Consider the following 27935-nt stretch of genomic DNA (forward strand, 5'->3'; position numbering starts at 1 on the left):
CGGGTCCCTCGTTGCAGCTCCTGGCTCCTCCCTCCTATCGAGTGCCCCCTCAGCAAGCAGCTTGCTATGGGGGCACCCAAGCCGAGCTGCAGCTCTGTGTGTCCATTCAGACACGGAGCTGCCGTTCAGCCCCTCTCTCTTCCGATTGGCTGACTGACTTTGATTGACAGCCGTGAGAGCAAATGGCACAGCTGTTGTGTCTCAGGAGAGTCCCAGGCGGCAAAGGGACTCGTGGACATCGCTGGACAGAGATTAAGTTCAGGTTAGTATTAGGGGGTGCTGGGGAGACTGCTACACACAGAAGGTTTTTTTTATCTTAATGCAAAGAATGCATTAAGATAAAAAACCTTCTGCCTTTACAACTTCTTTAATGGGCAGTATCGGGCTGACAGCCTGGAGCCTACACCTTTCAAAAAAAACATCAAAAGTCAGTATTTTTTCTATATTTACATATACCTTAAACATTTTGTTTTTTTAAGGAATAGATTTAAAAAACATAAATTTCTCTGATTAACACTCAAAGAGCTACTGCCACCTGAAGAACCTTCATAATCAATCTATAATCAGGACCGGCCTTGACCGTGAAGGAGGACCCAGACGGAGACTCGCTTTTCATGTTGCTGGGATGAATCAAGTTACCAGCATTTTTCCAGAGTACAGCTTGTCTTTTTCTTTGGATTTGTGCAGTTTATCATGCATGGCATGGGCGCCTGCTGACATTCAGCACCCGATCTTCCATAGGGGTGGCTGGATTGAGGGCTTGGGAGTAGTGTACCCCATACTTTTGTAAATAAACGTTATCTGTACAAAAGGTTAAAAAAAAAAAAAACAGAGCCTGGGAAGTGAGCTGCAGGCAGGCCCAGGGCTCTGGAGCAAAGCATCGCCATGTCTACTTGACAGCTGTAGTAGAACAAAGTCTCTGAGAATGGCACCTCCAGTTTCATCTCAATAATACCGTAGTAAGCAAGGAAAGCGTGCAAAAGTGATGCATGGACAGTACAAAGTTGGAAGACTTGGAAACAGTCAATAAAAAAATAAAGCTTCTTCCTTTCCAAATGGAAAACTAAGTGCTGGCTGTCGGAAAGGGTCGGACTGAGACACCCGGGAACAGGTAGAGGTCCTTGCACAGCGTACTGCAATACTCTGACATCTCTTTGCAGCGGTCAAATTCGGTCCCGGGAGCGTGGCCCTCCCGTTTCTTAATGCAAGCGTTAACCTGTGGGAGAAAATGGTACGATCCTATTAGAACATGTGACACTCTATTTGAAGTTGACTCCAAGCCAAACAGGTGAAATAGGAAGCTGAAAAACCTGGATCTGAAATTACAACTTGAATTGTTTTAACTTCCAAAATATTTGCAACTCTTTTCAGCTACACAAATGATTCATACCCCTGCCGCACTGAATAACGAAAAGGGTGGTGCCATTATTCACAAATTCAGCTCTGCGGTTTCCTGTATTATCTAAGCCCCCCACAATTTTAGTTATAATTAAAAGATAAGTTCACCTTAAAAAAAATAAATGCACATTTTTTGCAGATACAAAAATTAGCATTTTTATTTTTTATAAGGAGCCTGCAGAGCATTGCACCCGCGATAAGCTGCATTAGCTGACAGCATAGGTATTCATTCATGGGAAACTGTAAATGGATGACATGGCCATGTGGGCAGAGCCCGCACAGCTGCACTGTTTTTAAATTGTGACAGCGGATGCGGGGAGAGGGTCTCACGACAGCTGTCACAGGGAGAAGAGGCTGCAGATGCTAGAACATGCAACATGTTCCAAAAACATCCTTTAAGCCACGCCTCACTGGGATGGAATTTCTTGCCTTCTCCTGGAGGCCTGCCTAAATAACTCCCACCAGTGCCTGAAACATGTTAGTATGGCACCACTATGCAATGTAGGGGAAAAAAAGGAAAGAAAAAAAATAATAAAAAATTGACAGTGCTCCTACTTTTAGGTTAAAGAAGTACAGCCAAATTGGCTGTACTTCTCCTGTGGTTCACAGGAGTGCAGCTCGTTCTGCAGCCCGCTGTCAGCTGACGTCACAGAGCCGGTCCAGCTCGGGCATGATCGTGACAATGAAGTTGGGATCCTCCCACATGCCTGGACCGACACCCGTCTCAACCTCTCAGCGAGCCGCTGAGAGCCTGAGCCAGCCACTCCCGCCCCCTCCATAGCCCAGAGGGGTGGGCAGAACAGAGAGCTGCTGACTGACAGGCAGTGTTTGAGTGCTGGATTCTCGAACTCAGAGGCGCGGGGGGACAGATGCAGAATCTAAAAGATGATGCATCCACCTAGGTAAGTATGATTATTGAAAAAAGGAAAACCCATGCTTCTCTAGATTGTTGGAATTTTATGCTAAGATAGATTTCAGGAAAGTATATATAATCCAAACTCTAGTCACATCTAGGCTTACCTTCACAAGCATGTCAGCTACATGCGTGTCCTTAGCATGCTTGGAAAACACCTCGGTGAGGTCCTGTATGAACCACGAGCCACGTTTTGTGTTACGAAGTGATACAGTACCTGAAAGAGATCGAACTCCACTTTAGTGGGAAAAAATCTAGCATGTACAATTGCTACACAAGCCATATTGTATTTATATGTTATACAAAAAAAATTACCTTTCTTTTTCAATCTGCAATTCTGTCAATGCAATATGGCAACCTGGAGGTGTCCTGTACACAGATGGTGTACAAAACGCCCCCCAGAAATGTAATTTCCTGCGTGTGTGATTGGCCCACTGATTTTCCCAGAAGTCTGCACTAAAATATAAGCCAGATTTTAGGCCTCCTGTGCAACAAAAATTTTAATCGCTTCTTAAAGGGATGCTGACACTGCAACATTTCTTATTAGAACACTGCAAGTGCATCAGCTGAATAATAATGAAAACGTCACTCCTATTCAGATTCCCTTTGCACATTGACATAGTCACACAAACAGCTTTTTACTCAGAGCAGAAACTGGTAAGAATCTGTAACAAAGGTTGTTAAAATACCTGCACCCAGTACTTGCATACTTGCACCCAGAGGGGATTGTTTTTTTTTAACTCAACAAAAGTGGAGTTACTCTTTAAAAGAAACCTTTTCTGAGACAGACATGGAAGCTGCTACTGCTATTTCTAATCCTGAAAATGCTAGCTTTCCGGATGACATGTTTAGCCCCTTGCTTCAAATTTTCGTTATCGGGAATAAACATACAAAATTGGATGTCTAAGATTACAGCTATGCATACTTGTTCAAACCTTGCTTATTCCAGCTGTTAAGTGTATCAACCAGACCATTGCAACGAAAGAAGGGGACTGGCAATTCTGCCCTCAGGTATCTCTAGGGCAAGGGTCAGCAACTTTTTTTTTTACATTAAGGGACTGATTTACGAAAATTGAAGAGTGCAAAATCTGGTGCAGCTGTGCATGGTAGCCAATCAGCTTCTAACTTTGGCTTGTTCAACTAAGCTTTGACAAAAAAAAAAAAAAAACTGGAAGCTGATTGGTTTCTATGCAGAGCTGCACCAGATTTTGCACTCTCCAGTTTTAGTAAACCAACCTCACTGTGTCAATTTACAAACAACTGACGTGCCAGTGAATAAAAGTGCAGATCAGCCCCAATTCCTGCACCTTCAGACCTCAAGTCACCCCCAATTCCAGCACCATCATAAGTAAGGGTTTTTAGGGAAGAGGGTAGGCGGGCTTCTTCACATAATGACATATGGCGACACAGGCGGGTCTTAGCTGGGAATGGGAGGTGGACCAGCAGCTGAACTTCACAGTAGTCAGGCAACCTCACTGAAAGTCATGGAGGTGCGTGGACTGCAGATAAACAAGGGTATGCCAGGGTTTTTAATTGACAATCTAATGAGCTGTCAATTACAGCCCTTGACAGAGACGTTGTATTTGTAGGAAGCAGGGACACGCCAGAGGATCCTTGGGTCCCTCACTGGGCCAGTCCAAGCCTGCGTGCATGTCACAAGACTATCTTCTGGTTGCCACTGAAAATGGCATTTCGTGCTAAACCAGCCAAATTTCAATCCATATATTTTTTTTTTTTTTCAAAATTGTCACTTTTTTTTTTGTTTATAGCGCAAAAAATAAAAACTGCAGAGGTGATCAAATACCACCAAAAGAAAGCTCTATTTGAGGGGAAAAAAGGACAAACATTTTATTTGGGTACAGGGTTGCACGACCGCGCAATTGTCTGTTAAAGTAACGCAGTGCCATATCGCCAGGTAATGAAGGGGGTAAATCTTGCGGAGGACAAGTGGTTAAGCTGGCCATAGATGGGTAGCATTTAGAGCGACAATTCTTAGGAAAAGTCATATGAAAATTTGTAGAAATATTCTCAGAACATTCAAATGTTGTTCAAAAGATTGTCTGCTTTTAATATTTGATTTTGGAATGAATGGGCTTTCTCGAATGTACCATTTACGAATTCTGTTCTTTCTTTTCCCATTGTATAGTGTCACAGTTATCACAAATGTAGAATTAAACTTTATACAGACTTCCATGTTTCAAACTCACCCTGCAGACAGGCATAGGCACAGATCATATCAGACTGGGTGGGCAGGCGGACTTTGCTATTTTCCTTTCCTGCGTCGCTCTGTTCACAGCTTGGAGAAGAAGTCTGGTCTCTCCCATCTCTCTGGTCAACTCCTCGGTCCGCCTCAACTGCAGCACAAAGTAGAAGATATTGGTTACAAATGGCTGTGAAAGGAACCCTACAATTAGGTCCAAAATGTTTATTTACATGTTTTGAAAAGGTATTCGACTAGAAGAATTGAATTACCTGTACAAGGGTTTAAAGTGGTTGTAAAGTCAGAAGGTTTTTTTTTATCTTAATGCATTCTATGCATTAAGATAAAAAGCCCTGTTTCAGTTCCGAACGGTAAGTAGGGAGGAGCCTGCTAATGGCGGGAGGAGACTGAGCTTGCTAGCCTCCAGCATACACCGGGTGGAGGGAACATTCTGCCTATTCCAACGCCTGCCAAATTTCCACCCCTGGAATATGCACAGCAAAGATGGCTGGAACAAAACGTTCTGCAAACCTTAGAATGCCGGCTACTTCCTGGGCCGCCAGGGCACTTTTTGATTGACATATGCTACAGTCGTGGCATTGTCCGATTCAATCCTCACCGGGCGCCCCTGCCGACGATCCGTCCATTGGGTCAGACAAAGCTTGATCGCCTGAATTTCCAGGATATTGATCGGCAGGCTGGACTCCTTTAGAGTCCAAACCCCCTGAGCACAAACCATGCCCAAGACACCTCCCCAACAGGACAGGCTGTCATCCGTGGTGACCAGCGTCCACTACAGGGACAGAAATGATTTTCTCTGTCGAAGCGCCGGAGAGCGGAGCTACCAGATCAGGGATCCCCTCGTACCCTGGGTCAACAGGATCAGATTGTCTAGAGACTGTGGGTTCTTGTTCCATTTGGCAATAATCTCCTTTTGAAGAGATCTGGTATGGAGCTGAGCAAACGGAACCGCCTTGAAGGTGAAGATCATCAAGCCCAGCACTTGCATACAAGTCTTGAGAGATGACCACCGACTTGACAACAGAAACCGTATCGCAACCTGCCAACCTCTGGAGTTTCACCTCCGGAAGAAACACCCGGGCTGAGGCCGTGTTCAGGGTCAGGCCAAGATAGTCCAGCTTGTAGGACAGAATCAGAACAGATTTTTGGAAATTCAGTTTCCATCCGAACTCTTGCAGAGTTGGCACCAAAATGTCCATACTGTCTTTTAAGGCGTTCGAAGACTCTGCTCGAAGAAGGTAGTCCAATACCCCAGTACCGCAATCCCCTTCTGCCTAAGCAATGCTAACACCGAAGCCAACACTTTTGTGAACACCCAAGGAGCTGAGGTGAGACCAAAGGGTAACGCCAGGAATTAATAGTGTTCCTCGCCCATGGCAAAGTGAAGGAAACGCTGATGCCCGACATATATCAAGATATGAAGGTAAGCGTCCTTGATATCGATAGAGACCAGGAAATCCCCCTGATGAAGGGATGCCTCTACCATGCGAATAGACTCCATTCAAAATTTCTGAACCCGTACAAAGTGGTTTAAGGCCTTGTGGTCCAGAATCCAGAATACAATCAGTGCCATCCACTAGCGCTTTTTCATGTGCAGCCGTAGTGGAAGAGGAATCATCCTGACTATCAGAGCACTCAGGGTGCGAAGACGCAGACCCAGTAGGGTGACTCTTGTCCGCAACGGCCAAATCAACCTCAGATTCTGAGGAGACAGAAGATGCAGGTGAAGGAGGAGGATGCTTTTTGCTCGTCCTGTTTTGAAGGGCCATATCTACTTTGGACACCAGTAACTGCAGGACTGCCGTCATAGCAAATAAGGCAAACTGAGACCCCGCAGTCTCTGAGAGGGGGTCAATTGGTGACATGTGCTCCAGGGACTCCATGGAAAACAGCCAGCAAAAAGTTAAAAAATTGCTGTTAAAATTCGCCCCCCACCGCTGCACCAGCAGTACCACAAGTCCCAGCGCACCAAATACCCATAACAGAAGAGGAAGCCGACTAGCACCCACAGGGACTCACCATCCTCTCCTTAGATAAAGAGCCAGCGGAGCCAGAGAGCCAGGTCTTACGCCGTGCAGCGATCAAAGAGAAATAAGAAGTACAAGTACTGCCGCTAGAGGCCCACCACCGATTCACCGCTCCATAGGCTTCAAAAACATGGCCGCCGTATGATAGCAATGGGAAACTACGGCTCACGTGGCTCCTGGGACCCCCAGGTCCACTTGGACAGCAAGGGGGGGACCCCGCTAGGGACCCCCACCAGGACCACCCCCCCCCCCCCCCAAGAGCGCACTTTGCACAGCTACTAGCAACGTCCCCCCCCAGCACCTGCTTGATACTCCCATGCAGAAAAAACAGGCATGACCACCCGGGGGGGGGGGGGGGGGGGAGAGCTAGGCATTGGTGAGGGGGGGGGGGTCCGCAGAGGAACCCTGATAATGAGGGGGAGCGACATGAGGAAAGGAAGGGCACTAAGGTCAGACCAACCCAGGGAGGGGCTCACGTCCACCCTGAGAACCCACCAGAAGGGAGGGGGACACTACACACCTTGGGACCGGGTGGGCACCACTCCAGGCAGACCACCGCACCATCTTGGAATGGGGGTGCTGCGGGCCAGAGACATGTTGCGACTCAGGTCATGACCAGGGCTATGCGACCTCGCGAGTCGTTAAACTCGCCGGCCAGCCCCCGTCCTGTGGGGCTATGTCGCAGTCAACCTAGCGTGGAGCTAAGGTCGGGTCGCGCTCGCTAGCCAGACTGTGGAAACCATAAGAAACTAGAATATCCAGTCCGTCACCCAGTCCAGCAGTTGATTGTAGTTCTCACAGGAACAGAAAAAAATAAAATAAAAGAAGAAAAAATTCTGTTTAAAAAGGAAAAAATGCCAGGACCAGAGATGCCAGCAAGGAACTAGGTTCTTACTCCTGACTAGGCAGAAAAAAAACTGAAGACCTGTAGCAGGAAGTAGGAGTATACCCCCTGGGACTGCCCTATAGGCGTAGTCAAACTTTTTCCTGCCTAGTGTCCTACTCTTGTAGGGGCAGCATAAACCCAAGAGTCAAGAAGATCTGGAGGTGTGTTTGTCAATGAACGAAAGAGAAATATATATATTTTTTTTTCCATTTTCAAAATAGTGGCGGAGATGCGTTAAACCATCAGGGACCAGTATTGAAACCATGTGCATTACCCCACCAGTCCCCAGTATTTGTGCATTTACATTCCAGTGATGTAAGATAAGGTTTTGACTGGAATTCTACGTTAATATTTTTTAAAAAATGACATTACTTAACTATTGGCTGTTCAAGCCTCTGGCCATAAGGGTAGCAGATGCTCCATTTCTCTGCTCTGACTTAAGCCTAGGGCTTCCTCCACGCCAGTTTGAAAAAAAAAATATCACAAACAGGAAACGTGAAACTACCTTATAATTGCTAAAGCAAATGTGCGCAGCGGAGACCTCAGAAATATTGCTACACAATCTATAAGATTTCACCAGTAGATGATTCACCTTTCATAGTTTCATATTTAGTAGGGTTGAATAAAGACATAAAGACTCCGGTTCATCTAGTTTAACCTGTGTGGGTGTGTGTGTATTGATGTCTCTACCATTTCCCATATCCCTGTATATTGTATTCAATAATATGCCCATCTTAAAGTTTCTGAAATTAGTGACACTTCTGGCTGAAACCACAAATTGTGGAAGGGACTTTCACATCCTTACTGCTCTAACAATAAAAAAAAACAAAAAAAAAAACGAAGCCTTTGCCATTTAAGTGGTTCTAAAGTCTAAAGTCATTCTTTGCATTAAGGTGAAAAACCTTCTCTGCCGCAGCTGCCCCCCAGATCCCCCCTTTTCTTTACATAAGCCCATCTGATCCAATGACGTGCACGAGCGCAGCGGCTCCAGCCGCTGTCTGTCTCCCCATTGGACAGATTGATAGCAGCAGGAGTGATTGGCTCCCTCTGCTGTCAATCAAATCCAGTGCCACGGGAGCGGGGCCGAGTCCCGCTGTCTGTGTCAATGTACGCAGCAGGGGGGCTCAAAAGCGAGCATGCAAGGGTGCCCCCATGGATAGTGGCTTTCTGGGGGGGCACCCAAAGAAGAGGAGGGGCCTGGAATGCCAGAAGAGGAGGATTGGGGCTGCTCTGTGCAAAACCAACTACACAGAGCAGGTAAGTACAGACATGCTTGTTATTTTGTTTTTTTTAAAAAAAAAAGCTTTACATTTACAGCTTTAGTGCCGGTTCACACTGTTCTTGCGACTTGGTCGCCTGACAAGTAGCGGACCGTGCTGTGCAATTGGAAGCGTTCTAATAGGAGCGACTCAAGTCACTCCGACTTAGAAAAAGGTTCCTGCACTACTTCGGGGCGACATCGGAGCGACTTGCATTGACTTCCATTATGTGAAGTCGTTGCAAGCCGCGCCGAGGTCGCGGTGCACGGGCGACGGCATAACTCGCCCGAAGTCGTTTCGCCCTAGTGTGAACCGACACTTAATGTTAAACCGCTTCTCATTCAACCTCGCTGAGTGTCCACGTGTCTTCTTGAGTGACCTGAGAATGAATAGTTTCCTCTCCATGTTGGAATCACCATTAAGATATTTGTATATCGCTATCATATCCCCTCTTAGTCGTCTCTTCTCCAAGAAGAATAAGTTTAAGGTTTGTAATCGTTGCTCATAACGGAGGTCCTCCAGCCCCCTTTTTAGCTTTGTCGCCCTTCTCTGGACTATCCACAGTTCCAGCACGTCCCTCCTGAGGACTGGAGACCAGAACTGGGCGTCATACTCAAGATGTGGCTGAACCAGAGTTTTGTAAAGCGGTAGAATTATAGTTTTATCCCTTGAGTAAATACCCTTTTTAATGTATGCAAACATTCTGCTGGCCTTGCTTGCTGCTACTTGGCATTGCATGATTGCTGAGTCTGTCATCAACTAGGACTCCCAGATCTTTATCCATCCTGGATTGAACTTTCTAACATGTAATTCAAATTAATCAGTCAAACAGCTTTGCATGGAGGACTCATATAGAATATAATACAACTAAGCCTGTTACAAAAATATAATACACTACTAGGCTGTGATATAAATGTAAGCTTTTCAAACAGACTAAACCCTTTTCTTCGAATGATTCAGCCATGCTATGACAAAGCATTATTGAGATACATTCATATTCTTTATGCACAGTTTGAAACTGCATATTCTGTACTGCTTTGCATGCACATATTTAACAAAGGAAATATCTGTATACTGTAACATGATGGTTTGATGAGAGAAAGCTATACATTTATATAAAAAGAAAATGTTGCTCTCCTCTTTTGGTCTTTTTATCATATTTTGTAACCATCTGGTTCACATCTCAGTCCTGAAAAAGCTCTTTAAAGGACTATACCCAGAAGCCTGCAGCAAATAATTAAAATTGTGTAAAATCAGGAGGTAGAAAGCCCTATAGAGATAAATTGGAATAATTATGAATTCATTATAAAACTAGCACACAAGAGGAAAAAGTGATAGACAGATAAAAATGAAAGAGGGGGGAGAGATAGAAGGATGTGGAAGATAAAATAGGGAGGGAGAGGGAGAGAGAGAATGACAGTCATAGAGAAAGACAGAAAGAAAAAAAAAGGAGAGAGGAGAAAAAGAGGAGGGAGATAAAGTGAGGCCAATGAAGTGACTGGCCTCCTCAGGAGATACACAGAGCTGACAAAAAATCCTCCTACGTACAAGTTGTACCGGTTTATCTGCACTCTTCTCTTCTTTACAGCTTGTCTAAGCTATCAGAAAGCAGAGGGCAGGGAACTGAAATTACACACTGCAGAGTGTCCAATCAATTTCCTTACATTGATATAACTGGTTTTTGGTTTAAGAAATGAGACATTTTACATATAAAACCCCCCAGAAATAAAATTGCAAAGTTATATTGCAGACCTATCATACTCTACAAAAAACGTTTTTTGTTTAGACAATAGTTCTGCTCTAAATAAACATTGCAAGGAATCCTGCATAAAGAATAAAGTTTGTCTGAGCCATCAGAAAGTAGGTGGCGGGAGATGAAATTACACTCTGCAGAGCTCAGTGAGAAGAGATTTGAAAGTGGATTGGAGGGAAGGGAAACACCCACCTTCACACAGCACACAGGAACAGAGCCGAGGCTGTCAATCACAAGCTGTATGCTGGAGCTCCCTCCCCTGTCATCTTTTTACTGGTTGGTGTCATGGAAACGTGTCAGAAGTGTCTCACACTGATAGCAGAGGAAGGAAGCAGCAGACAGAAATGACACTCAGTGCTCCTAATTGAGACAAGTACACACTATAGAGGGATATGCTTTGAGAGAGAGAAAGAAAGGGCAGGAGAGATAGAAAGATTGATAAACAGACAGACAGACAGACAGATAAATGTGGGAATTGTGTAATAATCAGAGGTACTATACTCTCAGTTGGAGACGCATGTAAAATAAATAAGCTAAACCTGTCACCAGAACAGAGTGGGTTGGGTCAATTTGTGGTTTAATCAATTGCCCATATATTGATATAACTGTGTGGCAGAAACAAGCCCTCTGTCAAAGGCTGTATATTCTCTGAAATATTTATCCAAACAATAAACTAGCTACTTCCATTTTGCTTAGAAATCATACCCCCTTGTTACGTAAACTGCACATTCCATCTCACAAGGTTTATCTGATAAGGCAGGGCAAAATCCCAACCTACCCATTGGTTGAGTGGGCACTGATCACTTATAGGAAAGGGGGTTTCAGAAGGTTTCTGGGGGTCCAGTATGCCTGGCACCTTAAAACGCCCTCTATACACTCAAAATGCTTGGTTTTAGGGTTTGTGGCTAACACAGGTTTACTTAAAAGAGTGGTAAAGGCAGAAGGTTTTTTATCCTAATGCATTCTATGCATTAAGAGAAAAACTGGATTTTTCTAAGAACTTACCGTAAAATCATTTTCTCTTAAGTCCATTGACAGACGCCGCTCTTATGCATCTTATACCATAGGGTTATGTTGCCCCCTACAGCAGTAGTACTAGGCAGTGAAAAAATTCACTGACACGCATACAGGGGTTGTCCTTAACGGCATAACCCCACACACACTCTGCCACAAGCCAGTTTTGTAGCAAGCAGTGAAAAAGAAGACACAAACCATCCCAATAACAGAGGGGCGGGTGCTGCGTCTGTCAATGGACTTCAGAGAAAAGGATTTTACAGTAAGTTCTTACAAAAATCCTGTTTTCTCTATCGTCCATTGACAGAGGCAGCTCTTATGCTTCTTATACCATAGGGATGTCCCAAAGCAGTGTAGGCATGAGGGGTGGGAAGCACGCAACCAAAATAAAAAAAAACAGATAAAGTTTCTCCAAAGACTAAACGTGGCCAACTGGGTAACAAAGCTCAACCAGGAACAACGGGAGCTTACCCATAGAAAGCAAATATACACCTGTGAAAAACAAGTCTCTTTAAACAGCAGCCTGCAAAACCTTGCGGCCAAAGGATGCATCCCGAAGATGCCAACAAATCTACCTTGTAGAATTTTGTAAATGTATGCCCAGATGACCAAGTCACACACACTTGAGTAACAGAGGCCTGATGATGAAAAGCCCAAAAGGCACTCAGCGCTCTGGTAGGACCGGCTGTCACAGGGAAAGGAGGAACCTGACCCTTCAATGAATAAGCCTGTACAACCGTCTGCCTAATCCATCTGGATATAGTCGCAGCAGACGCAGCCAAACCCTTAGAAGATCCCTCAGTAAGGACAAAAAAAAAAAAAAAAAGAGTCTGATTTCCTAAAGGACTCCATGGCCAACCGGTAAACCCAGAACCACATCAAAAGAGTGCAAGGCAATTTCCTTGGGATGCTTAGGACAGAGTGAAGGCAAAACAATGTCTTCATGTAAATGGAAATCAGACACCACCGTAGGAAGAAAAACGGATTAGGTCGGAGAACCACTTTATCTCTGTGGATCGACCAAATAAGGCGAACGACAGGAAAGCGCCGCCAACTCAGATACTCTGCGAGCAGAAGTAATAGCCACCAAAAAGGCAACCTTCTGATATAACAAAGCCAGAGATATGTCCCTATATACTCAAAAATAGACTTTTGAAGAATAGGCAATACCAAAGACAAATCCCACGGAAGGATCGTTTTTTGAGGAGCCATATTGACACACTCCTTGAATAAAAGGTGCGAATTAAGGTATTAGCAGCCAACGGCGTTGGAAGTATATTGACAAAGTCGACACTTGGCCCTTGATCATGCCCAAGGCCAAGCATTGCTCAACTCCTTTCTGCCAGAAAGCCAAGACCCTAGCTACCGAAAAAAGGCAAGGGTGCAATTTTTGCGATTCACACCATGAAATATACATCTTCCACGTGCAATGATAAATCTTCCTTGAAGTCGCTATTCTTGCCCGCAGCAGGGTAGGAAGCACAGACACAGAGAGCCTACTACCTCTCAGCACCTGGCCTTGTCCGATTGAATCCGAACCGGGAGACCACGCAACAAATCTTCATTGCTCCGAGTACCAGAACATCGATCGGTAAAGAAGACTCCTCTGTCAAGCACCCTGCCCCAGCCCGACAGGCTGGCATCCGTGGTGACCACCGCCCACAGCAGTGGTAGAAAGGACTTGCCCTGACTCAGGGCAGGCGACTGAAGCCACCAACAGAGCATTGAGCTCATGAGTAGGTCCGTGTTCCACTTGACAAGGACCTCCTTTTGCAGAGGCCTGGAATGAAACTGAGCGAATGGGACCTCCTTGAAGGTCGACTCAGGGCTCTCATGCATGTCCGTAGAGAAGAGAGATCGCTTTTCAGCCAGATCTCTCCCTGCAACTTCTGAAGTTTGTCCCTGGGAAGAAAGACCCTTGCCACGGAGGAGTCCAGAGTTAGTCCCAGGTAATCCAGTCGCACTGACGGGGCCAGTGCAGATTTGAAGTTGATGATCCACCCGAACTCTTAAAGGGTCTGAACCATGATTGACAAATCGCCCAACAAGGCTGGGTGATAAGTTGCTCTCAACAGATCATCCAGATATCCTAGGATCGCAATCCCTCTTTTGCGCAACAATGCCAACACCGGGGCCAAAACCTTGGTAAAGACTCTGGGAGCAGAGGCGAGACCAAAGGGTAACGCCACAATGAAAGTGCTCATCCACCATTGCAAAACGGAGATACCTCTGGTTTCCCCTGTATATAGGGATGTGCAGATACGCATCTTTGATGTCAATGGAGGCTAAAAAATCCCCCTGATCTATAGATGCTACTACCGACCGAATGGATTCCATCCGAAACTACTGCACCCGCACAAAGCGGTTCGGAGACTTGAGGTCCACACCTTGCCCTCTTTCCTGGGCACTGTGAACAGGTTTGAAAAAAAAAAAACTCAAAATTTGTCCTGCGAGGGAACCGACACAATCAGGTCCTGCACTGCACTGCCTCCCTGAGATCCTTCAAGCGATCTGGAGACAGATGAAGATTTGAGGGAAAGAATCTGTCTGCCGAGACTGAAATTTGAACTTGTACCCGGAAAGAATCGGTTTGTGAACCCATTTGTCCCGGATCAAGGACATCAAGGGTTCCTGAAAGAAATGCAGACGTCCCCCCACCCCAGAAAACGGGTGAGGGCGCCCCTTCATGCAGAAGAGGATTTGTCCTCCGAACTGGACTGACTGGTCTTGGGCTTACCCGACCAAGCCTTTTTGCTCCCTCCAGAGGCCCTGAATGGTTTACCTTTCTCTTGTGTCCCTGAGACACGAAAAAAAAAAAAACACCTTTGGAGGATTGAGGAAGACGAGTACTCTTACTGCCCCCCGTTAAGCCTTTTATCAACACATCCAAGGAGTCTCCATACAATCGCTCGCCCAGAAAGGGGAGATCTGTTAAGGCCTTCTTAGAAGCCTGGTCAGCCAGCTCTTAAGTCACAGCATGCGGCGTATGGCAATCCCTACTGCTGACCCTCTGGCAACCAGAGTGGCTGCGTCCAAGGACGCATCACACAGAAACACCAGGGCCTAGGCCACCTGGTCCGTGAGTCCAATCAAGGTCGGGGGAACTATCTCAGTGTTCAAGTTACCCCCAAGCACTTTAACCCATACCGTTACCGTCTGTGAAACCAGAATGGACACCAAAATCGGTTTTTGTACAGAACTCGCCAAAACATGGAGGTGGCGGGAAAGGGATTCCACCCATCTGTCCACTGGGTCCTCGAATGCCAGGGAATCTTCCACGGGTACCACAGTAGATTTGTTAAACCTGGAAACAGGGTGGTCCACCCTAGGTGGCACCGTCCAGCGGTTTGAGACCGAGTCAGCAAAGGGACAACGACGTTTAGAGTACTAAGGCACCCCGCCATTGTTCATTCACAATATCGTGAAATTCCTCAGGACAAGGAAACACCTGACCCAATTTCTGGGCTTTGTGGGAGCCAAAACTACCCGCGTTTCTGACTGTGTGGGCTCATCAGTCAATTGTAAAGTTTCCCTTATTGAACAAAATCAGTGCTTCCACCATACCGCGTTCCCGCACTGCGGCTGAGGACAGGTCCTCTTCGCGAGGACAGGGATCCCTCAAGCAGGGGGTTGTCCGTGGCAACCATATCAATCTCTGAGTCAGAAGACAGAGAATGCAGAAGCCGTTTATGGTTCGCAACATGTTTCATGACAAGATCAACCTTTGATGCCAGACTTTCCAATGCTGCAGAAAAAGACACTATGGACTGCGAGCCGAACGAACCGGCATTCGCACTGAGGGGGTCAGATGGAGAATTTACCTCATGGGACTCCATTTGCATGTGACAAAAAAAACGTGCACTACCCCTTTAAATTCGCGATCACAGTCCGCACCGCCCAATCGTGCTGTACCCGAGTTACCCTTTAAACAGCAGCAGGTAGCAGAGAGCGCAGGGAATACCCAGAAACGACCCCCATACTGTATCACCTCACAGAGGAACCAGCAACGTCTTCAGCATGGAGAGCTGAGCACAGGAAGTGACATCAATCCACAAGAGGCCGAACTGCCTGTGTAGCTCCAGGCTACAACAAAATGGCGCCATTACAACTGCATAGGAAGTAGGGCTGAACGATATTCGATGTAACATGGAATATCGTGCTGCGGGCGTGGGGGATAGTCACATCGCCAGGTCAGCCGATATTGGGGACTCACAGTGAAGGAAGTTAGAAGAATACAGCCCGACCGTCCCACATGTTAAGTCCGTCCTGCAGCTCTCCTGACTGAGCGGTGAGCAGCGGCACAGGGAACCAATCACGCGTGCCTGCACACCTGATTGGTTCGCTGTGTCGCTACTCACGACGTGATTGGTTTGCTTTGCCGCGCTCACCGCTCGGTCAGGAGAGCTGCAGGACGGACTTAACATGCAGGACGGATGTCGGGCTGTATTCTTCTACCACCACTGTGAGTCCCGATTTCTCTGCCTATGCCTAAGTTCCACAGCACAGTCACACACTGTCATGATCATCTTATTAACCTGCAGTTCCCTGGAGTGTCCATCCAGTTCCCTACATTACCATTAACCCTGGCCTGCCCTGTATGGTGCAACTGCAATGACATTTAGAAGAAGGCTGCTGCTGCACTACTTCCCAAATCCTACTACAGTAACATTAACCCTGGCTGGCCCTGTAGTACAATCAGAAGAAGGCTGCTGCACTGAATCCCTACAGTAACATTAACCCTGTATTTAGCCTGGATTGATGGCTCTCTCAATATCGAAATATATATCGTTGGGGAAAAAAATATCGCAATGTACTTTTTTTCCAATATCGTGCAGCCCTAATAGGAAGCCCAGGGAAAATGGCCACATCCCCTCACTCACAGGAAGCCGATGCCTACACCTAAGATGGCGGTCGAACGCTGCCATGTGGTCAGGACCCAGATACAAGGCCACACCAGGGATCTACCTACCTAAAGAGAAATAAACAGAAATATTTTTAAAAGAACAAAAAAACCGAGACCGAAGTCCCGGCAGGAAACCAAGGTCCTACTCCTTCATTACGCATCCCAAAAAAAAAAAAATGGTCAGTGAATTTTTTCACTGCCTAGTACTACTCCTGTAGAGAGCAGCATAGCCCTATGGTATAAGAAGCATAAGAGCTGCGTCTGTCAATGACACATATGTGTAGAAGCCTCCACAGCACCCCCTAATACTTACCTGAGCCCCATCTGTATCCGGCCGTCCGGGACTCTACCTCCTGATAAGCTGAGACACAGAGGCAGCGCCACTGGCTCCCATGGCTGTCAATCAAAGTCAGTTAGCCAATCATGAAAGATAGGGGGCGGGGTTGAACGGCAGCTCTATGTCTGAATGGACACATGGAGCTGCAGCTCGGCTCGGGTGCCCCACTCAATAGGAAGGAGGGGCCAGGAGCAGCAACGTGGGACCTGATAAGAGGAGGATCCGGGCTGCCTTGTGCAAAAACCAACTGCACAGAGGAGGTAAGTATAACATGTTTGTTATTTTATAAAAATCGAGACTTTACAATCACTTTAATAAACAAACAGTGAGTGGAGACTCTGGAATACTCAGTGAGGAAATGTAGAATCATCTGTGGCACTCACCTCCCCGGCAGGCCTGGATAAAGAACATTTTAGGTTTGTTCTGTAGCTGCGGGCAGTGAGCGTTATCCAGTATCATGAAGATGTCCTGCAACTGTCATAAAAGGAAATGTTACCACACATGCCTGGCAATCTGCAAAGTCTCAATTAGACAATAAAGGCACAAAAAGCTGTGAGGCTTTGTACCCCTGGGTTCACTATTCATCAAGTTTACTAATTTGGAAAATGTATGCAAGTCAGGCATTACGACTTTACTGGCTTTTCTGGTCAGTGACTTATGAAAGGTTTAAGTCACTTTCATTGTAAACTCTAGTGCATCCCAGAAGTGTAAGTTCACCTTTACAGAAAATCTGTAAGGTGGCCTTACATTGGACCCTCCCCCCCAGGAATATGACTTTGCACATGTTGATTTGCATTCATAGTAGGTTTGGTCACTGCAGAGGCACTAACCCTTTAAAGAGAACCAATTAGTTTGCCATTTGGGACACAGTAACAGTTTATCTTGTCAGAACATCCCTTAAGCCACTCATACCCACCTATGCCAATGCCACACTCCTCTGCTAGAGCCAATAAATTACATGCAACTTTTTTCCCCATCTAAGATGCTGTGTTCGGACCTGAGTGGCCAACTGACAGGTCTGAACAATGTTATTTAGCGGGGGGGGGGGGGGGGGTTGTCCTGAAGATTGCATGAGGTGGCTGATAGATACCGGAGCTCCTCACCCCCCAGGGCCATCCATGCAAGAACGACACAACTGATTGTCCTCTCACCCAAATGCCCAAGGACAAGAAGTCCCCCTAAACCTCTTGGCAAATGGGGTCATCCAGAACCCCTCGATACCCGCTAGGAACCCCTCCCACCAGTCCGGACCGGCGAGTGTCCAAAATGCCGCAGGCCCACTCTGCCAGCTTATCCAGACAGACTCTGCGAGTCGCTTTGGCATCTCGCTCCAGCAACACGTCAGAGAAACGAGAGGATGATAGCTCCTCCCGTGATCCCCATTCCTGTACTTCCAGGGTGAACTTCCCCTTTGGCTTCAGAGCCCTCCACAGCCTCACTCCATACTACCTGGACTGATGATGGGAAATTGAGTGACATCTGACAACATGGCAAAACGGATTGAGAGGACAGGGCAGAAAGAACTTTCTATGCAGAAGTCAGACATTACAGGTCTGGACAAAGGGTTGTCAAGCAATGAAAAATCCAGGGAGGTGGAAAGTTCCCATATGAAATCGTATTCTCAGTTTCAATCTGTCACTGATCAGCATGTTACTTCTATCTACTTGCGCCTGGAGGATTTAGAAAACAGAACTAGTAATCTGTGGATTAGGGATATCTCTGAGGCTACCCAGAGGGCTGATCTGTTATTTATGGGAGGGGAGAAGGTTGTAAGCTCCAACACAGACAAAATTGGAGCATAGACTCAGGGCAGGCAGGCATTAGACTTTGGCTACCTACAAACAGTGCAGCAGGAGAGTGCAGAGAAGGCCATTACCTGTGGGTGCCCTAGCAAAAGGACCCATTACTTTGTCCTTTAAAACAAATTTAGCAATGCCAGCTGTAATAGTTCTATAAGAAATTATACATTTTGCATACAAAACCTCCCAGAAATAGAATTGTAAATAAATTATATTTAAAGAGCTAAGCGGACCGATCATACTTAGTTTTTTTTTTTCAAACGTTGCAAGGAATCTTGCATAAATAATATGCAGAGCCCCATAAATCATTCTTCCTACCTTGACCAATTGGCTGTCAGTTCCATATATAGCACCGTCAACTCCATGAGATAATACGGCTATAATGGCGGAGTCCAGAATGGAGTGCTCAGGCAGTGAGGAGAAATGGACCAGTTCGGACATCATTTTCTGTAACAGGAGAACAACAACTGTAGATAAAAGGTTATGTATGACATAACAACATCGTACAGCACTTTTACATAGTAGAATGAGAATTGGGACCTGTGGTAACAGCAAACCACAAATCAATAATACACAATCTAATATTTCAGCATTAACTGTAACCCTAACTGGAGAATAATGGGATTTTTTACTTACCATTTCTCTGATGTTCATTGACACAGCTCCTGATCTTCATAACCATTGGGTTATATTGCCCCCTACAGGAGTAAGACACTAGGCACAAAAATAATCTGGCTATGCCTATGGGCAATCCCAGGGGGTATACTCCCTCTCTCTGCTATAAGTACTCAGTTTTGTTACAAACAGTGTCAGAAGAATTACAACTCCACAGAGGGGTGGGTGCTGTGTCCATCAATGAACATCAGAGCAATGGATTTTACGGTAAGACAAAAAAAATAGATTTTTGTAAGAACTTACCATAAAATTCTTTTCTCTGAAGTCCATTGACAGACGCAGCTCTTATGCTTCTTAACCATTGGGTTATGCGCCATCTACAGGAGTAGTACTAGGTAGTGAAAAAAAATCACTGGCACGCCTACAGGGGGCTGTCCCTTTCAGCATAACCCCCACACACACACTCTGCCACAAGCCAGTTTCGTAGCAAGCAGTGAAAAAGACACAAACCATCCCCATAACAGAGGGGCGGGTGCTGCGTCTGTCAATGGTCTGCCCAAGTCCCCTGGGCACAGAGTTTTCCCAGCACTCCACCCCAGCCCAACAGGCTGGCATCCGTGGTCACCACCATCCAAAACAATGGTAGGAAGGTCTTGCCCTGACACAGAACAGGTGACTGGATCCACCAGGATAGAGCCGACTTCGTGAGATGGCTCAATTTAATCTATAGGTCCAATGACCGTGGATCCCCATTCCATTCTGCCAAAATCTCCTTCTGCAAAAGTCTCGAGTGAGACTGAGCAAACAGGACTACTTCGAAAGGTGATACCAAAAGCAACCTGATCGCCCTTGCAGCCTCTGAAGCTTGTCTAAGGGGAGAAAGACCCTCGCCAGAGCAGGATCGAGAGTCAGCCCCAGATAAGTGACCCGTACGGATGGCGTCAGAGCAGATTTTCTTGAAATCAATCGTCCACCTGAAACCTTGAAGGTCTGAATTGTGATAGAGATGTTGCCCAACAGATCTGAATGGGAGACTGCTCGCAACAGGAGATCGTCCAGCTCTCCCACAAACTAAGGGAGTGGAGGCGAGACCAAAAGGTAACGCCACAAATTGAAAATGCTCCTCAGCCACCACAAAGCGGAGGAACCGCTGATGTCCCTTGAATATAGGGACATGGAGATACGCATCTTTGATATTGATGGAGGCCAGAAAATCCCCCTGATTCAATGATGCCACCACTGACCGAATGGACTCCATTTGAAACCTCTGCATCCGCACAAAGCGGTTCAGAGCCTTGAGGTCCAGGATTGGACGCACCTTACCCTCCTTTCTGGGCCAGTGAACAGGTTTAAATAGAAGCCTTGAGAGCGTTCCTGCAGCAGAACCGGCACAATCACCCCCTGAGCCAGGAGATCTGGCACAACTACCCGCAGATCCTTCATACCGCTCCGGAGACAGGTGAAGATTTGACTGAAAAGACCTGTCCCCTGGCCGGGACCAAAATTCAATCTTGTACCTGGAACAAATCAGTTCGCGAACCCAATTGTCCTGAATGAAGGAAGGCAAGCGCTCCTGAAAGAAGCGCAGATGTCCCCCCACCCGTGAGACGGGTGAGGGCGCCCCTTCATGCTGAAGAGGACTTGTCAGCAGTACCGGACTGACTGTCCTTGGGCTTGCACCCATGCTTTTTAGTCCCTCCAGAAGCTCTGAATGGCTAACCTTTCTCTTGCGCCCCGGAGGCACGAAAAAAATGGATTTTTGACTTACCATACAATCCTTTTCTCTTTAGTTCATTGACGGACGCAGTTCTCTGATCCATATCAGTAGGGTTATACTGCCCCCTACATGAGTAGGACACTAGGCAGAAAAAAAGTTCTGGCTACACCTATGGGCAGTCCCGGAGGGTACACCCTCTCTCTTCCTGCATAGGATGTCAGTTTTGTATCAAAGCAGTGTCAGAAAGTAACACCAACCCAACTCAAAATAGAGGGGTGGGTACAGCGTCCGTCAATTAACTTAAGAGAAAAGGATTTTACGGTAAGTCAAAAATCCAGTTTTCTCTATCGATCATTGACGGACGCAGTTCTCTGATCCATATCAGTAGGGACGTCCCAAAGCAGTGCCATAAAATGAGGAGTGGGAACAGCAGAAAAAAACATAGCCAACCAGGCAACATAGGACTCAGCAGAAGAAAAGATGAGGCCCATCTGAAACAAACAGTAAACACCCTCAAGGAAGGTCAAAAGCCCTCCAGACAGCAGACAGCAAAACATTGTGGCCAAAAGAGGCATCTGCAGATGCCAGCACATCCACCATACAAAATCTGGAAAGGTGTGAGCAGACTACCAGGTAGCCATCTGGCAACCTGGAGCACAGATGCCTTTAAGGCGAAAAGCCCAGGAAGCACTAGGCGCCCGAGTGGAACGTGCCGAAACAGGGAAAGGTAGGACTCGACCCTTAATTGAATAAGCCTGCACCACCGTCTGCCCGATCCATCTGGAAACAGTCTCGTTCACAGGTCATCCGTAAGTACAGAGAGCGAGCCTGACTTACGATTACGAAAAGACTCAGTAGTCGCCAAGTACACTTTGAGTGCCGGAACTCTATCCAGAGTATGCAATGCACATTCCTTAGGATGTGAGGGCTTACGACACAAGATGGTAATACAATGTCCTCGTTCAGCAAACACTAGAAACCACCTTCGGAGGGAAGGACGAGCCGGACGAAGTACCACTTGTCTCCATGAACCAACAGATAGGGAGAACGACAGGACAATGTTGCCAGTGCCGACACACCCTGCATGCAGAGTGACAGCAACCAAGAAGGCCACCTTCTGTAAGAAGGTAGGCAGGGGATACTCTCTAATATTCGCAAACAGAGGTTCTTAAAGAACCGACTGCACCAAAACAAGGTCCCCAGTTGGTGGCGGAGGTCGCACCGGAAATACCAAGTGTCGCATCCCCTGGAAGAAGTTACACACCACGGAACGGGCGGCCAACGGGCTTTGGAAGAAAATTGCCAAAGCCAAAAACCTGATCCTTGGCAGTACTCAATGCCAACTCTTGATCAACTCCCCGTTGAAGGAAGCCAAGATCCGGGCCACCGAGTAAGAGCGAGGGGGTGCCCAAGGAGACTCACACCACGTAATATACGACTTTCTCGTATGATGAAAAAACCATCCTAGAAGTTGCTTCCCACGGTTTAAGCAAAATGGCTGACAACGGGTGTACCAAGATGGAAACCGTCATAAATACAGACAAGGCTACAATAAAATGGCGGCCCTGGGCGGCAATAGGACCCCAAAGGGAGACCCCCCGCCAGCCCTCTTACACCATCCAGCCCTGGAGGACCCGACCGAGGCCCCGCACCATCGACTTAGGGCCGCGAACAGAGCACCCCCCGACCCCTCATGCGGCCTGCACACTAGGCCCCAGCCTCAGGTAGGCTCAAACAGTCCCCCACCTGGGAGGAGGGAGGTAGGGGGTCAACAGGACAGAGGGAAACCCAGGAGTGTGAGGGTCCGACCATCCCAGGGAGAGGGTCCGCGTCAATTCCAAAATGCGCCAGGGAAGGGGGGGACATTTACTCATAATACCGGGAACACAGGTGGGTGCCATCTCGTGACAGGACCACATGCCACCGAAGAAGGGGGGGGGCTGTCAGCCAAATAGGAACGCTGCAACTCAGGCCTAGACCCTGTCGTGTGCGTCCTGGCGAGACGTTTAACTTGCGGGGTCAGTCCCCGTCTATGTCGCGGCCGACCCAGCGTGGAGCTAAGTAAGGCCTGCACGAGCTCGCTCCCCAAACTGGGGTGACCACTGGATATAGGGATCCAGCCCATCACCCAGCCCCGGCATAATTTGCTTGAAGATCTCACAGGAAAAACGTTCTGGAGAAAAAAAAGCTAGTTAAAAAAAAAAAAAATCTACATAAAAAAATTACTTCTATGCCAGGACCAAAGATCCCAGCAAAGAACTAGGTCCTTACTCCTGACTAGGCAGATTAAAAACTGACATCCTATGCAGGAAGAGAGAGGGTGTACCCTCTGGGACTGCCCATAGGCGTAGCCAGAACTTTTTTTCTGCCTAGTGTCCTACTCCTGTAGGGGGGCAGTATAACCCTATCGATATGAATCAGAGAGAACTGCGTCCGTCAATGAACGATAGAGAAATAAAAATCGCACAGGTGATCAAATACCTCCAAAATAAAGCTCTATTTGTGGGAAAAAAGGACATCAATTTCATTTAGGTACAGCAATTGTCTGTTAAATTAACGCAGTGCCGAATCTCAAAAAAATGGCCTGGTCATTAAGGGGGCAAATCCTGACAGTCCAGAAGTGGTTAAAGCCCAAGTCTGGGCACCTTCGTTTTTACAATTTGTAACCCCTTCCTATTTTGAGCATCTGCTATTAAATAGCTAGGAGGTTGTTTACTTAAATAGTCCTCCAGCAGAGTCATACTTCCAGCTTCCCGCTGCATGGGAAAGGTGTTTATGACAGACACCAGTTCCGATGTTATGCCTCTGCCACGCTCTGTCCTTTGTCATTCACAAAGTACATTGTATGATGATACGTGGAGGGCCAGCTCAATACAGTCAAGAGAGGACTAAAAACTGATTGTAAACACTCTTTTTTACAAATAATAAACAGGTTTAGGGCAAATGCAGTGCTTTGTCGCTGTGACACCTCTCCGTTGCCATCTGTGCTATGGGGCAGTGTGGTGTGCGATTAAGCGCATTGCACTGCTCCCTTTTTCTTGTTGTTTTGTACCAGCTTTTTTTGAAGTGTCAAAAACGTACACTTCATTTACTGCAATGTCCAGCAGCCCAATGCGCTGCCTGACATTGCAGTGCGATTTGGGCTGGTGTGCTGTGATAAAACGCCGCATGTCTGCATTTTATTGCAGCAACAATTGTTTCCTATCTGTCCCTGTGGTGATACCCACATGGAAGAAAAATATATTAAAAATATATTTAAAAAAAAAAACATTTTTTATTTTTCCCAAATATATTGGAAATATATTTGAAATGCTACAATTTTGGCCATATTCAATATATTTTTTTCCCTAAATATATTGGAAATACATTTTTCTTCCATATGGGTAGATGTTTTACCAAGTGGCAAAACATCTGTCACCGCACATAGTGTGGTGTGAATTGGCCCTTATAGTTCCCTGCTCTGTGCAATTGAATTGCAAAGAGTGGCCCTGAACCCCCCCCCCCTCCCCTTTTCTCGGTTCACCCCTCGCTGGCTCTGCTTACCCCTTCGCTCTGCTGAGTGCCTCCATATAAATGCTGTTTTCTATGGGAACACTCAGGCGGGCTCGCTCCTGAGCCTCGTTGTCTATTGACGGAGGACATCTGGGATAACAGCCGAGCAGCTGCTCAGCCGCATCGGTTGTTATCTCCAGAAAGCTGACCGCTGGCTCTAAAAAAACAGTACAGGGGTGATGCCTGCACAACCGGTACAACACTTCTTCAAGCCAACGTACAGATACGTTGGTTTGCGGGAAGTGGTTAAAGTAAGAAAGTACTTCACTATTCAAGAGCAGATATACAAAATAGTAAGGGTAAAAAGTTAAGGTGCCCAAAATTGGGCTTTATTGTTTACAGTTAAAGATGTAGATAAAGATGTAGAAAAGAAAAGCGCATGTTGTCTTTACATACCTGAGCAGTTAAATCACTCCGGAAAATAACCTTATAGTTGAAATTAGAAAACAGGTGTTTCAGAGAGGCCTCATCCACTTCTCCTCCATAGCGATGACCCAGTTCAGGATCGGAAAACTGGATATTGCTGATGATTAGGGCTAAGCCACGAGGGATAGTGCTCATCCTGTAGGCCTGGAGGGAGACATATCGAAGGATTGAAACTTTCACATACTGTGCAGCTAACAAACTACCCAGCTGCATACTGCAATTAAAGCCAAACTGCATGCTGCAATTAACCCCTTGGCGGCAGTGCCTCCTGGCCCTTTAAGGGATTTCAGATGCCAGGAGAGGGGTAGGGTTTCTGAGCATGTGACCGCAATGATTGGCTGTCATAGTGGTCACATGATCGGAAACCTCTCTATCACAAGTAGAGATCGTAAACAGATAGCGGCTGGTAACATTGCCAGGAGCGCACAGTGCGCACACTCTCGGCACAGCTCTGTTCAAGGTAGGTAGGCATATATACAGCCTCTTGGCATTAAGACCCACCCACTGAGAGGCTGTATATATGTGTACGGCTGGCGGAAAGGAGTTTAAGTACCAAAATTTGACCCAATATCAGTCCCCTATAAATAAGAGCTGACACTGGGAGAGGAAGGAGCAGCAAGAAGAGCCAATCAGTTGTGCTGCAGAGCTCATGTGCTAATAAAGGAGATTCTCTTAGAAGGAGAGAGCAGAGTGACAGAGAGATGAATTCAGCAGTCTGCTACTTCTCCTTTTATTATTCAGTCACGGGGGGGGGGGGGGGGGGAGGGGGGACAAGACCTTATGAGTGTTAGTGGGAGAGCTCTATTAATCCCAGGACTGGATAATGCTTTGGCACAAATCTTTTAGGAACTTCATCTGTGTATATATTTTCATTTTTTTTTTTTTTATTAAAGGACAACTTTACTTTTGGTACAAGTTGGCCAATAAGGCATGCATTCACCCCCCTCAACTTTTTTCCAAAAGTGGTCCTGCAGGTTATTCTATACCCTGTGCTTGCATGTTATGGCTCCATTAATGCCTATAGGAGGAGGAGACATACTCTGCAGGATCGCTGAAAGCCGCTGTGAGTATGGCTTGCAATAGGAATTATTGTGGTCGTGGCTGTGCCTTGTGGTCGACATCAGCTGTGAAGCTACAGAAAAGCAAAACAATGGCACAGAGTGCAATCTGTGATACTTTTTGTTTTTAACTTGCACTTTTCAGGACAAACTTTTGTTTTTAAATGTAAAAGACGTCACAAAATTGCAGGCTTTTGGGGTGTACTCCCTTTTTCTAAGGTTCAAACAGTACAGATACACGGGGCAATAACAAAATGTTGAGAACAATAATCTTGTAAAAAGAAAAACCTCAAAGTTCGAACTTGTTGCAGTCCGATATGGATCCAAATTGAGGTGATTATGTAGTGCAACTGGGATGTGGTTTGCATATTTTATGGGGCCAAAATCGCTTTGGAATCACACGAAAGTAGTACAGCAAGTGTTTCCAAAATGGCACCATGCCGAGTTGTATTGATGTGAATAGGCACCACTGAAATCAATCTGATTTTCACTGTCATGTGGTTCCATGCGACTTAAGTTGCATCTGAAATTGCACTGGTGTGAACAGAGCCTAACTGTTAGTGCAAATGAAAAAGCTTTAGAGCCGGTTCACACTGCCGCGACCTCTAAGTCGCCTCATAAGGGGCGACTTGTTAGCGCGACTTTCAGCGCGACTTTGCGCGTATTCAGCGCGACTTGTATGATAGACGACTTTGTATTTGGCCAATCAGAATATGATGGTTCTGGGTTATGCTCAATCACACAAAAAAAGTTCTTAAAAATTGAGAGCCAATTATTGAAAAAATTATTGGAAAAAAAAAATTTGATTTCTTTGGATTTAGTATCTGGGGGGTCTAAAAAGTGTATCTGTGAAGTTTCAGCTCTGTAGCATGTCCAGAACCAGAAAAAAAAGATAAATTTTCTTAGAATTTTTAGTAGCACAGGGATAGGGCTCTGCTCCTTTTACACCTGTGCGTTTTTGTTGTAGGCATTTATTGGGCATTTTTTGGGCGTTTTATTTATTAGCCAGGCATGAAATTATTTGCAGGCATAGGGCTCCGCTCCTATCACACCTATATGTGTGTATGTGTATACAGTGGGTACGGAAAGTATTCAGACCCCCTTAACTTTTTCACTCTTTGTTATATTGCAGCCATTTGCTAAAATCATTTAAGTTCATTCTTCTTCCTCATGAATGTACACATAGCACCCCATACTGACAGAAAAACACAGAATTGTTGACATTGTTGCAGATTTATTAAAAATAAAAACTGAAATATCACATGGTCCTAAGTATTCAGACCCTTTGCTGTGACACTCATATATTTAACTCAGGTGCTTTCCATATCTTCTGATCATCCTTGAGATGGTTCTACACCTTCATTTGAGTCCAGCTGTGTTTGATTATACTGATTGGACTTGATTAGGAAAGCCACACACCTGTCTATATAAGACCTTCCAGATCACAATGCATGTCAGAGCAAATGAGAATCATGAGGTCAAAGGAACTGCCTGAAGAGCTCAGAGACAGAATTGTGGCAAGGCACAGATCTGGCCAAGGTTACAAAAAGATTTCTGCTGCACTTAAGGTTCCTAAGAGCACAGTGGCCTCCATAATCCTCAAATAAAAGACGTTTGGGACGACCAGAACCCTTCCTAGAGCTGGCCGTCCGGCCAAACTGAGCTATCGGGGGAGAAAAGCCTTGGTGAGAGAGGTAAAGAACCCAAAGATCACTGTGGCTGAGCTCCAGAGATGCAGTCAGGAGATGGGAGAAAGTTGTAGTAAGTCAACCATCACTGCAGCCCTCCACCAGTCGGGGCTTTATGGCAGAGTGGCCCGACGGAAGCCTCTCCTCAGTGTAAGACACATGAAAGCCCGCATGGAGTTTGCTAAAAAACACCTGAAGGACTCCAAGATGGTGAGAAATAAGATTCTCTGGTCTGATGAGACCAAAATAGAACTTTTTGGCCTTAATTCTAAGCGGTATGTGTGGAGAAAACCAGGCACTGCTCATCACCTGTTCAATACAGTCCCAACAGTGAAGCATGGTGGTGGCAGCATCATGCTGTGGGGGTGT

General features: G+C 46.2%; 1 protein-coding gene across 2 annotated transcripts in view; it reads right to left on the reverse strand.

Moving 5' to 3' along the window:
* Window positions 1–569: 569 nt before the first annotated feature.
* CASP2 (caspase 2) overlaps window positions 570–27935 on the reverse strand; it is a 95237-nt gene continuing 67871 nt past the window's right edge. Inside the window, exons 6-11 of one of the 2 annotated variants that reach the window (XM_082267334.1) lie at window positions 24791–24964; window positions 18829–18957; window positions 17095–17185; window positions 4519–4665; window positions 2419–2528; window positions 570–1216 (exon numbers count right to left, since the gene is read on the reverse strand). In XM_082267334.1, coding sequence (XP_082123460.1) covers window positions 1064–1216; window positions 2419–2528; window positions 4519–4665; window positions 17095–17185; window positions 18829–18957; window positions 24791–24964 — 804 coding nt within the window. In that variant the 3' untranslated portion in view covers window positions 570–1063. The remainder of the gene's footprint in view (window positions 1217–2418; window positions 2529–4518; window positions 4666–17094; window positions 17186–18828; window positions 18958–24790; window positions 24965–27935) is intronic. The other variant, XM_082267333.1, reaches the window with a different exon arrangement.

This window comes from Pelophylax lessonae, assembly GCF_965119305.1.
Source record: "Pelophylax lessonae genome assembly, chromosome: 9".
NCBI classification, from domain to species: domain Eukaryota; kingdom Metazoa; phylum Chordata; class Amphibia; order Anura; family Ranidae; genus Pelophylax; species Pelophylax lessonae.